Raw genomic sequence first — 16623 nt, forward strand, 5'->3', positions numbered from 1 at the left:
CGTGATCTTGTATTCCAGCATGAATTCAACCACATGCAATTGCATTATTAATTTTTAAGGGCGATAAAAATTATATGATTGAAAGGAAAAACAATTTACTTTGTCACAAGTTGATACTTGATAGTCTTATTAAATTCCAAGTGAAACTTCTGGAATCTTTCCTTAGATTAAGTTGTGATTCGTATAGCTTGTAACACTGTTAACATATTCATAATGATATACATCAGGAAGGAAAGAAGATAATTCTATAGCTTGTGTAAACCTAGACTTTGTCGTTAAAATCCAGTGTCAAGTATACATCTCAGAAGAGTTCAACCAAAGGCTAAAGTAAACAATTCCACTGTAACAAAAATAGCAGAGCCCACCATAAGGAACCACTTATACTACACGACGCTTCCATTTCTTTTTCCTTTCTTAGTCTTCACTCTCCACACTATTCAATTTTTGTCGGATCAATATTTCTTGCTTCGCATCTGTTTTACCGGTAGTAAGGATCTCGTTGAAACAATATTATCATGTAAAAAGTTCCAAGAAAATTTCAGTGTAAACTAAAGAACATTACTTATCACATGTGGCTTTAATGTAATTTTGGTTTTTTTGCAGCTGAACCCACTCACCCAATGACATCAATTGATCCACGTACTAACCCCATTTTGTAGGAGCAGGTTTGGTTGTCATAGTGACATTAAATGCATGTAAGGCTAATTTATGCAAAGAATGACGGCAAGGATACATTCCTGATCAGGGTTGTCAGCAAAATTGGAATGCAGAGCATTCCCAATGCAATCTACGATAGCTGAGGTAGTCATGGATGATTCTATGCATAAAATAGCTGTTATGGCATCTAGTCTTGTCACCTCATTTCTGAACATCAATCTTGCATGGGCTGTGACATTTAAAGAGTCAAAGCACATAATAAGAGGAATACGTTCAATTGACAAGGTTCATCCAGAACTACTTATACATACCTTGTGCTAGGCGTATCAAACTTTCCAACATGCGGACAGTTGTTCTAGCTACATTGCAAATTTGTAATCAAGGATGACATAAATCTTTCAATTATTATACTCACTTTATGTAACAATCGGTTTCTAGGTCAAACCTGCATTATCAGTTGCAGATTTCCTTTGAAGTTGATAATAGCTGGATATAATTATTTCAGCCTCTCTTGTTAGGACTGGTCTGAAATGTTCTTTCACATAGTGTATGTACCTGCAATGTTCTTTTCACTATTGTAAGTAACTAAGAGTTCCTTACAAAGGCATCAATATTAAATTTTACGAAATTTGCAAATAAACAAGATCTATCCCATTTTAAAGCATATTCCGACAGGACAAAAGGAACCTGAATGTAGATTAAATTTTACACAGAACTAGTATCACTGCATTCCATTATAGACCAAGGCCACTCCAATACTCTATTACAGCGTGCAATTGGCTAATATGCCTAACACAATGAGCAATTTCAAAATGACAACATAATTAAATCATGGGCAATGGGTCCCAATATCAAGTTACAAGCAGATAAATTAAACTTAAATTCCAGATTCCTAATTTGCTGACAGCTTAAATGTAATCAAGAGATGAGAGTATAACACTGAAACAAGACAATGTTATTCGTGGCCATTAGCCTCATACCTTACCTCTTGAGTGTAGCAAGTGGCCAGCTATTTACCAGATCTTCGTCATTAGTGGTGCTACCCGATTCTGCCTGGATATAGTTTTCATACAAGTATTATACTCTTACACATGGTGACCTCTATGCATTGTACAGGGACAGATATTACCTCAGAAAGAATATGAGATGAAACCACTGCATCCCAATCAGGATTTTTTGTATCCAATAGAACAAGGACAATATCGAACCTGCTTAATAAAGGACCAGAGAGTGTTGTATTGACAGACAGAGCTACCTTGTGTTAAGTCAGACAAATATTGAAACTGAAGCAATAGCAAACATCTCTAGACATAAGCTAGAAGCAAGAGGAAAGAAAACAATGCCCTTGATTGCACATCAAGAGTAATAAGGACTGTAGTTTAACATCAATCTCAAATAGTATTAAACCAATATATGTTGACTTAAGTGATACGTTGATCAGGATCATACTGTCCCTTGGGATTTGTAGCACCAAATACAGTTGTTCTAGTGCTGAGTGTTGTTACAAGACCAGCCTGAATAAAGCAAGACAGAAAATCAGTAGCCACATTTTTTTACCATAGATCTGCTAGTAGCCAGTTTACTTGTGTTGTAGAGAAAGCTGAATTTCATTCAAATTTTGCATAATGTACTCAAACATTCTACCTTGGCAACACTTATTGTCTGCTGCTCCATGGCTTCATGTATTGTTGCTCTATCATGCTCCCTCATACTGCCAAAATATTATTTAGTTACATATCCAATGCAAGGGTGCAAAATGAAAATACACACTCTGCCAGAATTCCCATTAAATTAGAACTTTAAGATTTCATGAAAGCATCTAGTGAACCTTCCCCACCCAGCTTAAGGGTCTCAAAGCTTTCAGGTATTGGAAAAATATAATCAATTAAACGTAGATCTAGTCCAGATCTTCCAAGTTTCAAATAGAAGAAATTTAGTACCTTAGTGCAGTTAAAAGTCAAAGTTAGTCCCCATCAAAACAAGGTATGATATCTTATTAGAGACTACAAGTTGTGTTGCGTCAATGAAAAAATGAGAAAGAAAACTTCGTTAAGCAAAGGAATTTCAGAAATGAAGGCATGTAGCAATAGACACAAACATCAAATTTTAAATATAGCATTGAAAAACCAAAGAAAATGTTTTATAATTCTTACCAACACAAGTTGCCTGATTAAATATCCGATTTAAACCTCCAAATATGAATATCCAGCTCTTTACTTCAGTTTTCGGCTCCAAAATTGAGATAATAATACCATATACAACATTTGGTAAAGGACTAAATCTCCAGAAGAAATTTCAAAACCAAAGCAATTACACAAGAGCTTACCTATCAAATTCATCTATGCAACACAATCCTCCATCTGCCAAAACAAGAGCTCCAGCTTCCAACATCCATTCCCCTAAGGATTCCACAATGCAGCCTTGCTATTAGTATAACCATCTACAAGTTGTGCAGATCCATCCATGCCCGTTGTTTATTCAATTAAACGATTGTGTATAATTGAATTAAAGTACCCTTGAAATGCTAGATTGAGACTATAACAATCATCACCATTATTGTTGAATACAATACACAATGAGAAGAAAGTTATAAAATTGAATAAAAAGACATTTGCATAAACAAAAAGTCCTTTATTGACATGTATCAACGCCAAAAATAAATTATTAGAAAACCAAGACAACCTAACAATTCTTTCATGTTAAAGTTCAACAACAATGATCAACAGAATCTAGGACTTCAAGGGTAACTGGAACATAGTTTTAAAATAGTTTTAACAAATTCAAAAGTAGAAACAAATAGGTACAACGAAGTATGAACAAGACTAAAAGAATTTGTTGCTGTTAAAATTTCAGCTTGAAAAACATACCTCCATCCTTCACTGCAGTAACAGTCAATCCAGCACTTGTGCTTCCCAATCCAGTGGTAATAACAGAGCGGTTGCTCAATTTTGCAGCAAATTTCAGAAACTGAGATTTTCCAGTGCCTGTAACCAAGACAGTGTGTCCGTATGTGAGGGAAAGTTAAGAGTAAAACATTTTTTTTCTTTACCTACATTTGATGATAAGAACTGACAGATAAGTCCACAGTTCCAGAAATAGTAATAGCAATGAAATGCTTACCAGGATCACCAACCAAGAGTAAGTGGGACTCCCCTCTTATCCTGGTTCCAGAAGCATCGACATGTTGCACGCCTCCAATAAGAGTTAATGCAACTGATTTCAAAAGCAAAAGATATGAGAAGTTTGCAAAGAGATATGACAGTGATTCATAAAAAAAAAAGGAATTTCAGTTAAAAGACACAGATAATTTATCAAAGAAAACTAATTCTCTGTTTGAGAACAACAAATCCTCTCGTTCTTATTCATATTAACAAAGCTAAGAGCCATAAATTTTTATCTTAGTCATTGCATGTCAGGATGTGAATTTCTATTCAATATAATATTGAATGCCTCCACCACAATGCAATTCTGTTGCCCTCTAAAGTCATGTCATGGACTAAGTTCCTCAAAACTCTTTTTAAAGCAATGTACCTCCTTATACAACTCATATAAGGTTCCTCTTTTGAATGGAATTCAAAGAGACCACTACTTTATCTTTAGGATTTCCATTTCCAAGATCAATTGAAAGTTTGATTCTATTTGAACTATTCATTTTAGGGTTAAATTTAGTTTTAATTTAAAATTTACATAAACTTACAAAGGTTCCAATGTGAACCAAGATATTCATTTGAAGTTGTTAGATATTGTTTAGATATTGTTTGATATTATTAAGATATTGTTAGATATTGTTAACAATATCAAACAATATCTAATTAATATCAAACAATATCTAATTAACAGTGTCAAGGAATCTCATCATATATAGAATCCTATATTCTTTAATACAAGAAGAAAACATTCCAAACAAAATCCTCAAAAGAAAAGGCAATCAATTTCAAGATGAATGTTTAAATAGTCATAAGACTCAACTTAGGGTGAATGTGTTTACCAGCCAACTTAACAGTGAAAAGGCCAAATACTTGCGGGCAAATTCCTCGCAGAATAGCATTCCTCCCTGGATCGGTTTGAAAAGGCTTTAGAGTTTTCATCACACACAATATGCATATATTATAGCATCCCAGAAAACATGTACAGGCATTAACCAAATTTGTATGTCCAGTCTGGGCATAGTTGGATTAAAAAATAAAATGTTGTGATAAATAATGTGTAGTCCAATTTCTTATAGACAATAAATAACAAATATTGGTAGAGAACAAAGGGTTCAAAAAATAGGAATTTAACTGATTCAGGCAATACTAGAGGTGTGTATCAAAATACCACCTTTTAGAGGTGAACCTTTGAAGTGAGCCCAAAACTGCTTGAATTTCATAACAATATCATCAAAAACTTCAATTTCTGATTTCAGTTCATTGACTCTCCTGACAACAATGAGAAAATAAAAATTTAAAATAAACTTGATCAGATTCTTTCTTTCCTTCCATTGGATCATAGTAGATGACTACAATTTAAAGCATAAGTTCAATTCCTGAAAGCACTTAATCTGTGCTTTGTTTAAGCATATTAAAACATATATCGTGTGACCGACAGAAGAATTATAATGTTTTCCTTAATGCAAAATCCTAAAACTATAAGAGAATCGTAAAAATGATATCAATGGTGAGAACTTCTTTTGCACCTTACATTGTTGGCAATTAATACAGGATCAAGGTCACAACGCACATCCTTCAACTCTGGAGCCCATTTTGATGTTAAGACACCAGAGACAATCACATCATCTGCAAGTGAATAAGAATCAAATCCACCATAATCAAACATCAAATATTGCATTTATGAATTCATCATATGCCCCCTCATTCGCTTGGCAATATACATGCTATAATGGTCAGAATTAGAGGTTGAAATGAACCAAACTATTTGTTATTCGGACCAGACCTGTTAATTTCTCGTTCCAGCTTATTTGCCATATTAAATAAACAAACCCAAATTTTCAATTACACTTCATTATATGAACTGAGTCCAAGCTTTAAAAGCTTAACATCAATTGTAGTTTTCGTTTTATTGAGATGTTAGTACACTAGTTTCAAAGTTCAGGTTCTACTACCTAATATTGAATTACATTTGTGAAAAAAGTAGCTTCTTTTTTAACGAGTCAGTTTTCCGAGAAAAAAGTTTATGTACATTTTTTATTAGTAGATTAGTAATAAGACGAATTAGATGCTATATTGATAAAGTTGACAGATAATTTAAGAAAATTTTCAGAAAAACAAAATTTAATATTAGAGCTACCACACATTATACTGAAACCTGCTCATAATTTTCACTGGTAATAACCCCTAGATCAAGTCATGTTACAAATCAATATGTATAGGATACAACAGTTATCAAAATTTGAAGTGAATACCTCCAGCTTTAACAACATCAACGAGGTCATCCTCTAGGATGACAAGAATTGAACGAGGAATTGCCCCAACACCTAGCACCTGTGTACTTTCTTGAATTTTTATCTCCTGATAATCATGGCATACTATAGTATTCTCTACATACTGGAATTTCGTGCCTGCACAGGGCTTGGAGTTCTGCTGTTATAAACACCAAATAACAAACATAAACAAAGGGAAAAGGATAGTCTGCCAATTTAAAAGTATACTAATACCAGATTTACATAAAAACAAACACATAAATTGAAAGGATACAAGTTCAAAAATCAAATTTAAGCTTTCAGGAAGCTTCGTGAATTGAGAAAGTTGACATATGATTCCTCAACTTTTTGCAAGACAATTCACATGACACAAGCAAATTGTAATCTGCACTTTGATTATCTTATATTTCAATATATGATTGCATACCATGTTATGTATTAATTTTTGGGTTATGAAAGGGGAACAAATATCCAAGTATTGTAAGGAAAATGTAGAACTCAGATGCAAAACATACCCGAATTGGGCAAATTGAAGGTAATGATATGGAGTTTCGAGCTTCCACCAAAGGATGTACTGGGAAGCTGCACACATACTTAGTTAACTGATGTGGGAAAGAAATTTAGACGTACATGGGCATAAAACATATATATTTACCAAATCCTCCCCCACTAGGTCAAACCTATTGAATTCGTGAATGTACACAGGTGAATTCATGCACATGTGCACACACATAGCATGAGAAATTAATTACAGCCTGTAGTGCAACAATTAAAAGTGTGCAGCTAATTCAGTTACTGGTATTAGAGCTAATGTTTAGTTGTTCATAACATCCAGCTTTTTCCTCATTCTAGGGTAAACACCATATACTCATTAAGCTAGCTATATATGACATAGTTGAATGACTGATTCAATGATTTTTAAGAGATCGTTTGACTTCTTGACAAGTTTAACACTTACCTAGGAAAAAATAAAGGCTTCTCCTGTCCTGGTAGGAGTTTAACAATCCATTCATTAAGGGTTTTGAAAAATAAAAAGTAAACTTATGGGAATTTGTGACACAGAAGAAAAACAGGAAACCACCTGTTCCTATACATACTGATAATACCCTTGGAAAACTCGAAAAGCTCCCCATCAACAAGAGAAAGGCCTGGAGTGATGCACAGCCAAAGGGTTCCCACCCAAACACTAATAACGTACAATGACATACAGAGAGCTAAGGTTGTGAAACAGGGTGAGTGAGTGCATTGGAATTGAGTATGTAGCATAAATTGTTAAGAAAAAATAGTGCAGTAAAGCCTTTATTAGAACATCGCAATAGTTAATATTACTAGTACAGATGATATTTCAAACATTCTGACAAAGAGGAATTATCCATGATATCCTAGCCAGACAAATTATGAAGTAGGAGACACCTGTTTTTGCATTTGTGACACATGTACGTCCTCTCCCCTTCATGCATCTTGATTGCTCCAGACCTAATCACTATCCCTTTGAGAGTGAGAAGAATTCCATGGTGCTCCACGCGAACACGTCCAATGCTTGGAAAAGTTTCTGATTCCGTCAAAATAAAACTCACACGAATCAATCAAGATTTGAGCTCAGGATTCATAAGGGGATTGAGACAAACAACTAGAGAGCAAAAGCAGACCAGGGAATTCAAGGAATGAGCCACAGGTATTAATACGAACATGAATGGACTTTTTCTCCACCCCTTTCTTACCATCCGCCAATACGGCTTGCTAACACGACCCACAACACAAAAAAGAAGTCAAGATTCCACCTTTACTCTTCCAAATCAAAATAAACAAACAAAAGAGAGAAGTGCGGACCTGGGCCGAAATGGCAGCCGCGTCGAATACTCGCAAATAGGTATTGGGTTGAACAAAGAGGAGACAAGCAACGTGAGTTTCCTCATCAAACAGTTCTGCAAAACTGAATAAGGAAAAGAAGGCTGGTTAATCTTGCAGTAAGAAAACAAATGAAAAAGGTATAAATTGCATAACGATATCGTAGTAGTACTCGACGAAAAGAGGGAAGTGAAGGTCGGAATCGGGAGAAGAAACAATGGAGTGGATCTGGTCGGAATGGTGGCGTTCGAGAAAGGAGACCAGTGGCTTCCGGAAGTAATCTGGATCAGCGATGTTGTTCTCCATGAACCATGCTTCTCTGCTCTGCACACTCCCACTCCTTTGGGAGGGAAAACATCGGGCGCGCCACATTTCAATGTTTGACATTTTTTCTTTTGTGACATGTCAAACTCTTTCTTCATGCTATTTAAACTATCAATGTCTAAAATTTATCCGAGTATTTTCCATATATCATTAATCCCTTTAAATATTTAAAAAATAATAATAAAAAGCGATTACACTTTAATTCTTATATTTTTATTTTTTTCACTTCAGTGTTCTATTATTTTTATTCATCAAAGACATCTTTTGCTTTTAATTTAATCTCTAACCATTGCCGTTTCGCTTCATAAAGTAAAAATGATAGAACAATTTAGTGAATAAGAAGTCACTGAAACTAACGTTAATTGGTAAAGGAAAATGATAAGAACAATTTAGTGGGCGATTGGTTATGCATCAACTTGACGTCAAATTAATTATAATTAATTTTTTAATGTGAAACTAGTATGTGTTTTGTTTTTAAAATCAATTAAAGAATAAAAGATTTACGTTGATTTAGAAACGATTAATTTTTACTTTTGAAAAGTTGATTCTTCTGAAATTAATTCTTTAACGTTGAATAAACACACCCTTCATTTTAATGGTTCCATATAAAAACTCAATACTCGAAAGGAAAAAATAGAACTGAAATTGAGAGATATGAAAAGAGAAAATATATTTAGTGTGACATTTTTAAGGGTTAATTAAATATTCCACACACAATTCATCACTAATCATCTTTATGGTTTTCTTTTCATTGTCCATTAGTATTTTTTTTTTCACTTTCTCTATGTGATAATTTATTTATTTTACTTGTAATTTTTTATTTTGTGTATAATGATAGATGTGATTGACTTAATTTTAGGAAAAGTCTTATTGTTTAAGGCTTGAAGTTCTGTCTAGTAATAAGTATCATTTGATCTTCTTTAATAAAGTTTTATTGATTATAAACATTGGGATTGTATGGCAATAAGTAGGATTTTAAGTTAAAATAAGTTTTATTGCTTAAAGACTTTAGAGTTATGTACTAAGAGGTCAGATTTTAATTTATTTTAAAATAAATCCTCAGACTTCCGTTGTAGTGATGGATTTTGACCTACCTTAAAATAAGTACTGTGGATCAAATTTTGAGTTGTATACTAATAGAGGAGATGTTGACCTACCCTAAAATAAGTCATAATTTTCGACTTAGAAAAACATGTAGTGATAGGTAGAACTCCAACTTATTTAAAATAGATTTTATTGCATAAGATTAATTAATAATATAAAGATAATAATGATAACACAAAATGGGAGTATATATATATATATATATATATATATATATATATATATATGTTTATTTACTATAAATATAAAGATTGATTTCTTTACTGACTTGATATGACTATTATATTGTTTATTTCTTGTCCATATGTTAGGAGATGTGAATTTTTGTGATTAATATAAAGATGATACAAAGATTAATGTAAAATTTTATCATTTCTGTTGAAAATGTGGTAAATGATAAGGGCACAATGTTCCTTAATCATCATTTACGGTGACCTAAAGTTGGAAAAGAAAGTGGAAGAAGTTGTGAATTCAACTTCCATCACTAACAATTGAGAAGTAAAAGATCAGAAATGTTATAAGTTCAACTATCACGTTAACAAAACTAAACATTTTTTGATATAAAAGAAGAGTGACCAAATAACTGTATCTATCATCATCACATGAGACTCTCCTTATTATTCAATACATTTTCAATAAAACAATAAAAGGTATTTATCTTTTACATTACCAATTTATATTAATAAAATGATCACATTTCTAAGTAAAATATGAGACAACAAAAAAATATGAAAATTTCCGGTACACCAACAAAATTTAATAAATATTAAAATTTGTAAAGACGTGTCTTGTTATTATAATTTGCCTCAAACTAAACAACCTAAATATATATTTTCATATTTTCGAGACATTTGCTCACTAACAGTGAAGATTATGTGGGATAAAATTACAAAAGACCATTTCCTTTGTTAAATTATAACCTTAACCATTAAAGATTATAATATTTAGAGACACTAAAATTATATTTAAATATATTTTAAAATACTCTGTACCCTAGCTAGCGAAGTAAAAGCTGTTAACTATCGATTCCTACGAAGGAACTTTCAACTTAACATCGCACATTTATGATATTAAAGAGACATTATCAGTATGCAATTTTTTTATACGGAACCAGCAACAATATCAATATGTGTTTCGCAGAATCACTTGTTATACGATTCTGAAACATTATGTATAACAACGTAGCAAAATCAAGTGTACAGCAAGAAACCATTCATTGTAAACCATCAGCAAATCAGCTTTAAAAAACACTTAAATTTAACAGCATACTTTCTCAAATTTGATACAAGATGCTATCATTTCTACAAGATGCCGGATAAGTACATTTTGAATCTCTCCCAAATTTCATTTACATCTTGTGTCCCTCATTAGTAAACTACATTTGAATTCTGAAGTGGCCAAACTCGTGTGAGTGTTGGATCGCTATGATCGACACACGAACTCACAGCATTATAATACATGATCTCATTATCATAGCAAAATTATAGGACACGGGCCTATGAAATATCTATATGCTTCTGTTGAATGGATGTCGCGATTGTAAATGATTAAGGTTCGGTGAAAAGATACTTAAGTAAGGGAGCAACAACTGCTATGCTTAAACTGTTCCCTAACAAGGCATACCTATAAAAGAAAAACTATCAGTAGTATAATCAAAAACACAAGCAATAAATACACGAAAGCATGTAACTCAGCAATCTGACCAATTAATAGTGTAAAACAGAGTATTAGGAATTAATAAATCAAACAACTAAACACCACTAAAAGTTAAAATAAGGGATTCTTCTGTAGGAATGCAAAAATATTATTCAATACAATAAATGTGATACCTTTGCTTGAGACTAACGTGCTCCGGAAACTCAAATTCTTCAGGAAAAGAGTGTAGGTTGGCAACCTATGTATATGATGACAAATACAATATAGATTAGTAAGATGCACGGAAGTCAAGACGAAAACTTCAGACACTGAAACACATACATTCACATGCAAGTATTCTTGCAAGTGTATAAAATATTGACTCAAAATAATATAAATATTTGAAAATAAAGAAAATCCACCAACCTCTCTCGGGGTAAAATATCTCAGACATTGATCCTTCAGTGAATTTTTGTCCCTCTTCATCGGCTGCACATTTAAATGCTGATTTGGTGAGGAAAACAAAGAGTGAAACCAGTCTCAAGATCAATGGAATTGCTATCAAATAGTTACCCAACGATCCCTCCCCAAACAAAAATAAAACGTTGGGTTTGTTAAGTTTATTTACTCAATTGCCCCAAGATCAATTATAAGAAAATAGTTTTATAGTCCTTATCAGGATAGTTTTCTCGAAAAGAAAAAATATGGAAATTAAATGGTGATTTGAAAAGGTGAATGTCAAGTCAAGAAACATATTCTTTAGTATCATAGAAATGTTATATTGTATTATATATTATATCTCAATTATGATAAAAAAGAACCACCGGGATTTTATGTTAATGAGCAAGAAACTTTCATCAACCACAGGTAGTCATTCCAAGTTTTGTCATCAATTTAGCAACAGAGAGCAGATACCAAACATAAGATGAAACGATGACTATAGAGCATAGAGAGTAAAGCATCTCAGTGACTCAATAACAAATAAATTGTAGTGTTACGTAAATATATTAAGCAATATGACGAAGAAAGACTTGCACAAAATAGAATCCCTACCTGGACAGTTGCCAAAAGGGATCCAGTTCCCTTCACGTATCTGTAATAACTTTTTGTGAAACAGCAGCAGCGCTTTGAATCAGGATAGACAACATCTAAGCTCTTTTAAGGAATGGGATGGGAAATACAGTGGTCATATTATAGCATGGTTCAAATATGATGTAACCAAATTACTGAGGCAAGGATACCCATAGCACTTCCCCACCGTTCTATCAAGCTTGGCTGAACATAATATTGATCCAAAGATCCATATTCATGACCATTAGTTTTTCCCGAAGTCCTAGGAACATCATTAGACAAACCATTCATTAAAGCAGCAGCTTCAACAGCTATATCATTTTCAGGTTTCTTCAATTCAAGAAATTTCTCAATAGGTTGACACGACTGCAACAACTTATGTCTGTCCTCTTTTGACGAATCATCATCATCAATCACTGTATCAAAGTACTCAAATAATGGCCCCGGATACTGAATCAGCTGGCGGTTTAAATATTCATTTACAAAAGATGAAGTTTTCCTCTTAGCCTGAAAAAATTATACACGTAAAGTCAACAGTTACAAACATATTTACATTACAGGTTTACAAATCAACTAGCAATAATCCTAATTGATGATATTAGTATGACTACATCTGTTTTTGTACCACCATCTGTATGTAATTTGCAAATCGAGTCGAGTGATTAACAAGAATTGTAGAGATTAAAGTGCAATGGAAACACCAACAACATCACCAGACCAGCACTATAACTCAATACAGTTACCTCTACAGAAATCTTACTCCAACCACCTCTTGAAGTTATTCAATCCAATTGAAAGACTTTGCAAAAGCTTTTTAACCAATGTTTATCTTTATTTTATATTTGCACTCAGCTATAAATTAATATAATCTGAATAAACACCCAATATATATATGGCTATTCAGGAAAACCTATCAGACAACTTTATAATTAAGTATCTTCTTTTTCTCTGTTTTCCAAATTGTAGCTCTAAATCAACATACCAAAACAGAAAGCATCTTCTCTGAGGTAGAAGGAATAATTTGAAAGCATAGTATTGTTTAAACATGCCAGAATAGTAGATCCGGTATTAGAATTAATTAATCCCAGCTGAGGACCCACTGTTTGTTATTTCATTTGTAAAAACAAAAGTTATTGTAATTTGATGTTGATGACACATACGCCACTAGGTCATGAGGTCCATACTCCAAGTAAGTCGAACAACTGTATTAGATATTTGGATGACAAACTTAAATATAAAAGGTGAACACAGCTTAAGTCAACAAGAAGGCTTCCATAAGAAACGCTCTGAATACCTCTGTTAGAGGCCCCAACAAATTTTCATTTCATTCCAGATAAAGCAGAGAACATAAACACTAGAATATAAATTTTAAAACAATTAAGAAAAGTAAGCACGTTCGCATAAAATCACAGTTTTATGATCATATTCCAAAATATATTGCCTATTTCCAGACGATTCCTCGATAATAAAAAATAAATCCCAACAGAAAAGACTATGCCAAGGATCAAGAACACTACCAGACAAAAATAACGAGGCCTGGAATATGGGATTCCAAACTGTAAAGGGGTCAGAATGAACTCCTGTGTGATAAAATCTGTCTTTTCCAATATGTCGACCAGTTTTGCATGTGTATCAGATGTCTGTAGCCAAGGAAGAAAACAGGAAAAAAAATTAATAGAAGAAATAATAAATGAAAATAATTTGGAGTCTTGGCTAATAACTGAGTTCAAACAAGACAAACCTCAAATCCAACAACATTTTCAACAAATAACATACTTGGAGGCTTCGATAGAAATGGCAAGAGCTCAAGAATCTGAAGAAAAGAAAATGCTCGGGCATCTCCAGTGTCCTTCTGAAGGCCTAGCACAGGATTATTGAGTAACTTTTTTCCAAACAAAGAAAGAAAAAGATAACCCATAATATGGGAAGAAGAAAAACTCACCTTGTCGTGTATAAGGTTGGCAAGGAGGAGAAAGAAGCCATGCATCGGCACCATACTTGTCCAGATCAGCAGCAGTCAGGCATTGAATATTTCCCTAAATCAACAAGCACAAGTTAATCCAGATAAGCCTGATCATTTCATGTTTTATCTTTGTCTGGGACATCATGTAAAGTGCAAATTCATCTAGTTTGACGATTATGACAAAGCCAAACTCCAAAAAGAACCTAGATTTTTTGGGCGTACACTGGCGGCAACAAGTTTTCAACCTAGGATCTCGTACAAACTATTCAAACTTTTCACCAGTATACAGACCCTAGAGGGTTAAAAAGGACCCCTGACTGACAAGATGAAATGAAAACAAGGGTTTGTTTTAGCTTATCTTATCAACTTAGAGTTGGAGTAAAGCCAATTTATTCTGGACGAATTTAAACTTTCACAGAATGCATACAAAATTGAGGAACTACTGCTAGTATAAGTAAATAAGCAAAAAACCAACAGCATTCAGCTAATGGAATAAGCAAGAAACTAATAGGTGAACAGAACTTCAAATCAACAATTTAAATTCAAAAAAACAACAAAGGAAACCTGAAAAGGACGATGACCAAAATTATGTTGGTAAACGTCATTTGCTGTGTCGTTAATCTCAAATGCTTCCACCACTTCGGCATTCACCTGGGCCTTCATCAGAGAGTACCTCTAAACAAACACTGACAACATTAGCATATGAAATTTAAGCAAAAAGACTTGCTTCCGTAGATGAAGTGAATACCATGCCGCCGATTCCACTGTAAAACTCCAACACTCTCCGGCAACCGTGTGCCTCGGACAACGCCTTCGCCATTCCGATTAATGCCTCTAATCTATCAATTGCTTTTTACCAATCAAAAATACGAATGATATAACAAAAAATCCCTGTTTGCCTCCTGCCAATAAATGATAACCTAGGGTTATTGCAAGTTCTTGAAATCAATAAACCGTTAATTAAAAAATATATATATATACATTTCTTCTCTGTTACTCTCGTTTTTGTGTTCAATTAAATTTTTTTTTTCTATCATATCTTTGTCAATCTTATCCTTTTTTCAGCGTGTTTAAATATTAAAAGTTTTTGAATAATACATGTCTGCCACTTAGTACAAATGGTTGAATTTTATAACTTATAATCAAATTCAGGGTACATAAAAGATATTAATAGAAAGAAATTAATTAATAAATTTTAAAAAATTATATGAAAAGTAATATGCAATCCTCTGTTTATTATGTCTCATTGTCTCACTGATTTGTCTTTTTAGGCCAGTTGGCTAGTGCAAATAATAAGGGTTGATTTTTGTAACTTAAAATTAAATTCGGGATACATAAGGGATACATTTATGAGATGATAAAGAAAAAAATTGATTAGTAAATTTTAAAAATTGTTAGTAAAGTAATATATAGTTTCTCACTTATTTGTTCTTTGTACCCCACTTATTTAGAAATGTAGTTCAGCTTTTTATTTTCTCAAGTTAGCCGCCACCTAGTTCAAGCCATAAAGGTTGATTTTTGTAACTTATAATAATATTTAGGGTACATAAGGCGGTACATCCCTTCGAATGATAAAAAAAATATTAATTAGTAAATTTCAAAAAAGTGTACGAAAAGTGACACGTTACTTCCCACCTATTTGTATATTATGTCCCACTTATTTTACCTGATGCAAGTAATAAGGCATGATTTTTGTAACTTATAATCAAATTTTGTTGTAACATAAGAAATGCATCTTTTTGGACGATAAAAAAATTGATCAATAAATTTTAATCGTACGAAAAGTAATAAGCTGCTCCCCATTTTTTTTTCTGCCCCAAATATTTTTCTATCTGGTTTTGCCTTCTTTTTTTTCAAGTCGGCCACCTAGTACAAGCAATAAGGGTTGATTTTTGTAACTTTTAATCAAATTCGGAATACATAAAAAGTACATTCCATTAGATGATAAAAAATGACTGATTAATACATTTTAAAAAATTATACGAAAAGTAATATGCACCTCTCCACTTAATTGTTTATTAATCCCTTATTTGCCTATCTGGTTTTGCCTTTTTTGTAAGTCATATACCTAGTGCAAATAAGGGTTAATTTTTGTAACATATGATCAAATTCGAGGTACATGAGAGATACATCCCATTGGATGATTACTAAATACTAAAACATTGTACGAAAAGTAATATGGAGTTTTTCACTTATTTGTTTCTTAAGTCCACTTATTTCCCTATCTAGTTTGGCTTTTTTTTTTTTTCAAGCTAACCAACCACCTTGTTCAAGTAATAAATGATGATTTTTGTAACTTACAACCAAATTTGAGATACATAAGAAGTGCATCGCTTTGGATGATAAGAAAAAAATATTGATCAATCATTTTTTTTTTAAATTGTACGAAAAGTAATAAACAATGCCCATTTTTTTTTTCTTTGAGCCCACTTATTTGTATCTCTGGTTTGACCTATCTTTTTCTTCAAGTTGGCCTAGTGCAAGGAATAAGAGTTAATTTTTGTAACTTATAATCCAATTCGGGATACATAACAGGTACATCCATGGGATGATTAATAAATTTTAAAACATTGTACGAAAAATAATATGCAGTTTCTCACAT

The 16623-nt window shown here is 32.8% G+C and overlaps 2 protein-coding genes across 9 annotated transcripts; both read right to left on the reverse strand.

Moving 5' to 3' along the window:
* Positions 1-294: 294 nt before the first annotated feature.
* Positions 295-8318, reverse strand: MCM9 (minichromosome maintenance 9). Of its 8 annotated transcripts, none has more exons than XM_028076572.2 (20): positions 8097-8318; positions 7907-8009; positions 7726-7816; positions 7490-7628; positions 6592-6658; positions 6059-6233; positions 5333-5432; positions 4978-5075; positions 4646-4711; positions 3778-3870; positions 3525-3641; positions 2984-3056; positions 2302-2368; positions 2090-2171; positions 1787-1908; positions 1643-1710; positions 1103-1212; positions 969-1016; positions 734-886; positions 295-473 (listed from the first exon to the last, which is right to left on the reverse strand). In XM_028076572.2, the coding sequence occupies exons 1-20, from the start codon at positions 8309-8311 to the stop codon at positions 415-417; spliced, it is 2046 nt and encodes a 681-aa protein (XP_027932373.2). In that variant the 5' UTR covers positions 8312-8318; the 3' UTR covers positions 295-414. The 8 variants fall into 8 exon arrangements, 5 of the variants coding, with proteins under 5 accessions (XP_027932373.2, XP_027932372.2, XP_085531299.1 ...); XM_028076571.2 differs by having other exon boundaries at positions 6059-6236; XM_085675173.1 differs by lacking the exon at positions 7726-7816 and having other exon boundaries at positions 6059-6236; positions 8097-8111.
* A 2273-nt stretch (positions 8319-10591) lies between these two features.
* Positions 10592-14952, reverse strand: DNMT2 (DNA methyltransferase-2). Its single transcript, XM_028075207.2, has 10 exons — positions 14770-14952; positions 14586-14696; positions 14001-14094; positions 13800-13918; positions 13576-13698; positions 12229-12565; positions 12041-12135; positions 11414-11476; positions 11182-11246; positions 10592-10975 (listed from the first exon to the last, which is right to left on the reverse strand). The coding sequence occupies exons 1-10, from the start codon at positions 14839-14841 to the stop codon at positions 10900-10902; spliced, it is 1155 nt and encodes a 384-aa protein (XP_027931008.2). The 5' UTR covers positions 14842-14952; the 3' UTR covers positions 10592-10899.
* Between the last annotated feature and the right edge of the window lie 1671 nt (positions 14953-16623).

The sequence above is a fragment of the Vigna unguiculata genome, chromosome 6, assembly GCF_037176805.1.
Source record: "Vigna unguiculata cultivar grain cowpea cultivar isolate G323 ecotype 2 chromosome 6, ASM3717680v1, whole genome shotgun sequence".
Lineage (NCBI taxonomy): Eukaryota > Viridiplantae > Streptophyta > Magnoliopsida > Fabales > Fabaceae > Vigna > Vigna unguiculata.

Coding starts and splice junctions, on each gene's coding strand:
- MCM9 (XM_028076571.2), bottom strand. CDS start 8,311: ATGTCAAACATTGAAATGTGGCGCGCCCGATGTTTTCCCTCCCAAAGG. Junction 6,659..7,489: donor TGTCACAAATGCAAAAACAG/GTGTCTCCTACT, acceptor GTATGTGTGCAG/CTTCCCAGTACATCCTTTGG. Junction 3,057..3,524: donor TACTGCAGTGAAGGATGGAG/GTATGTTTTTCA, acceptor TGGAATCCTTAG/GGGAATGGATGTTGGAAGCT.
- DNMT2 (XM_028075207.2), bottom strand. CDS start 14,841: ATGGCGAAGGCGTTGTCCGAGGCACACGGTTGCCGGAGAGTGTTGGAG. Junction 13,919..14,000: donor CCAACCTTATACACGACAAG/GTGAGTTTTTCT, acceptor ATCCTGTGCTAG/GCCTTCAGAAGGACACTGGA. Junction 12,136..12,228: donor ACGGTGGGGAAGTGCTATGG/GTATCCTTGCCT, acceptor AAAAGAGCTTAG/ATGTTGTCTATCCTGATTCA.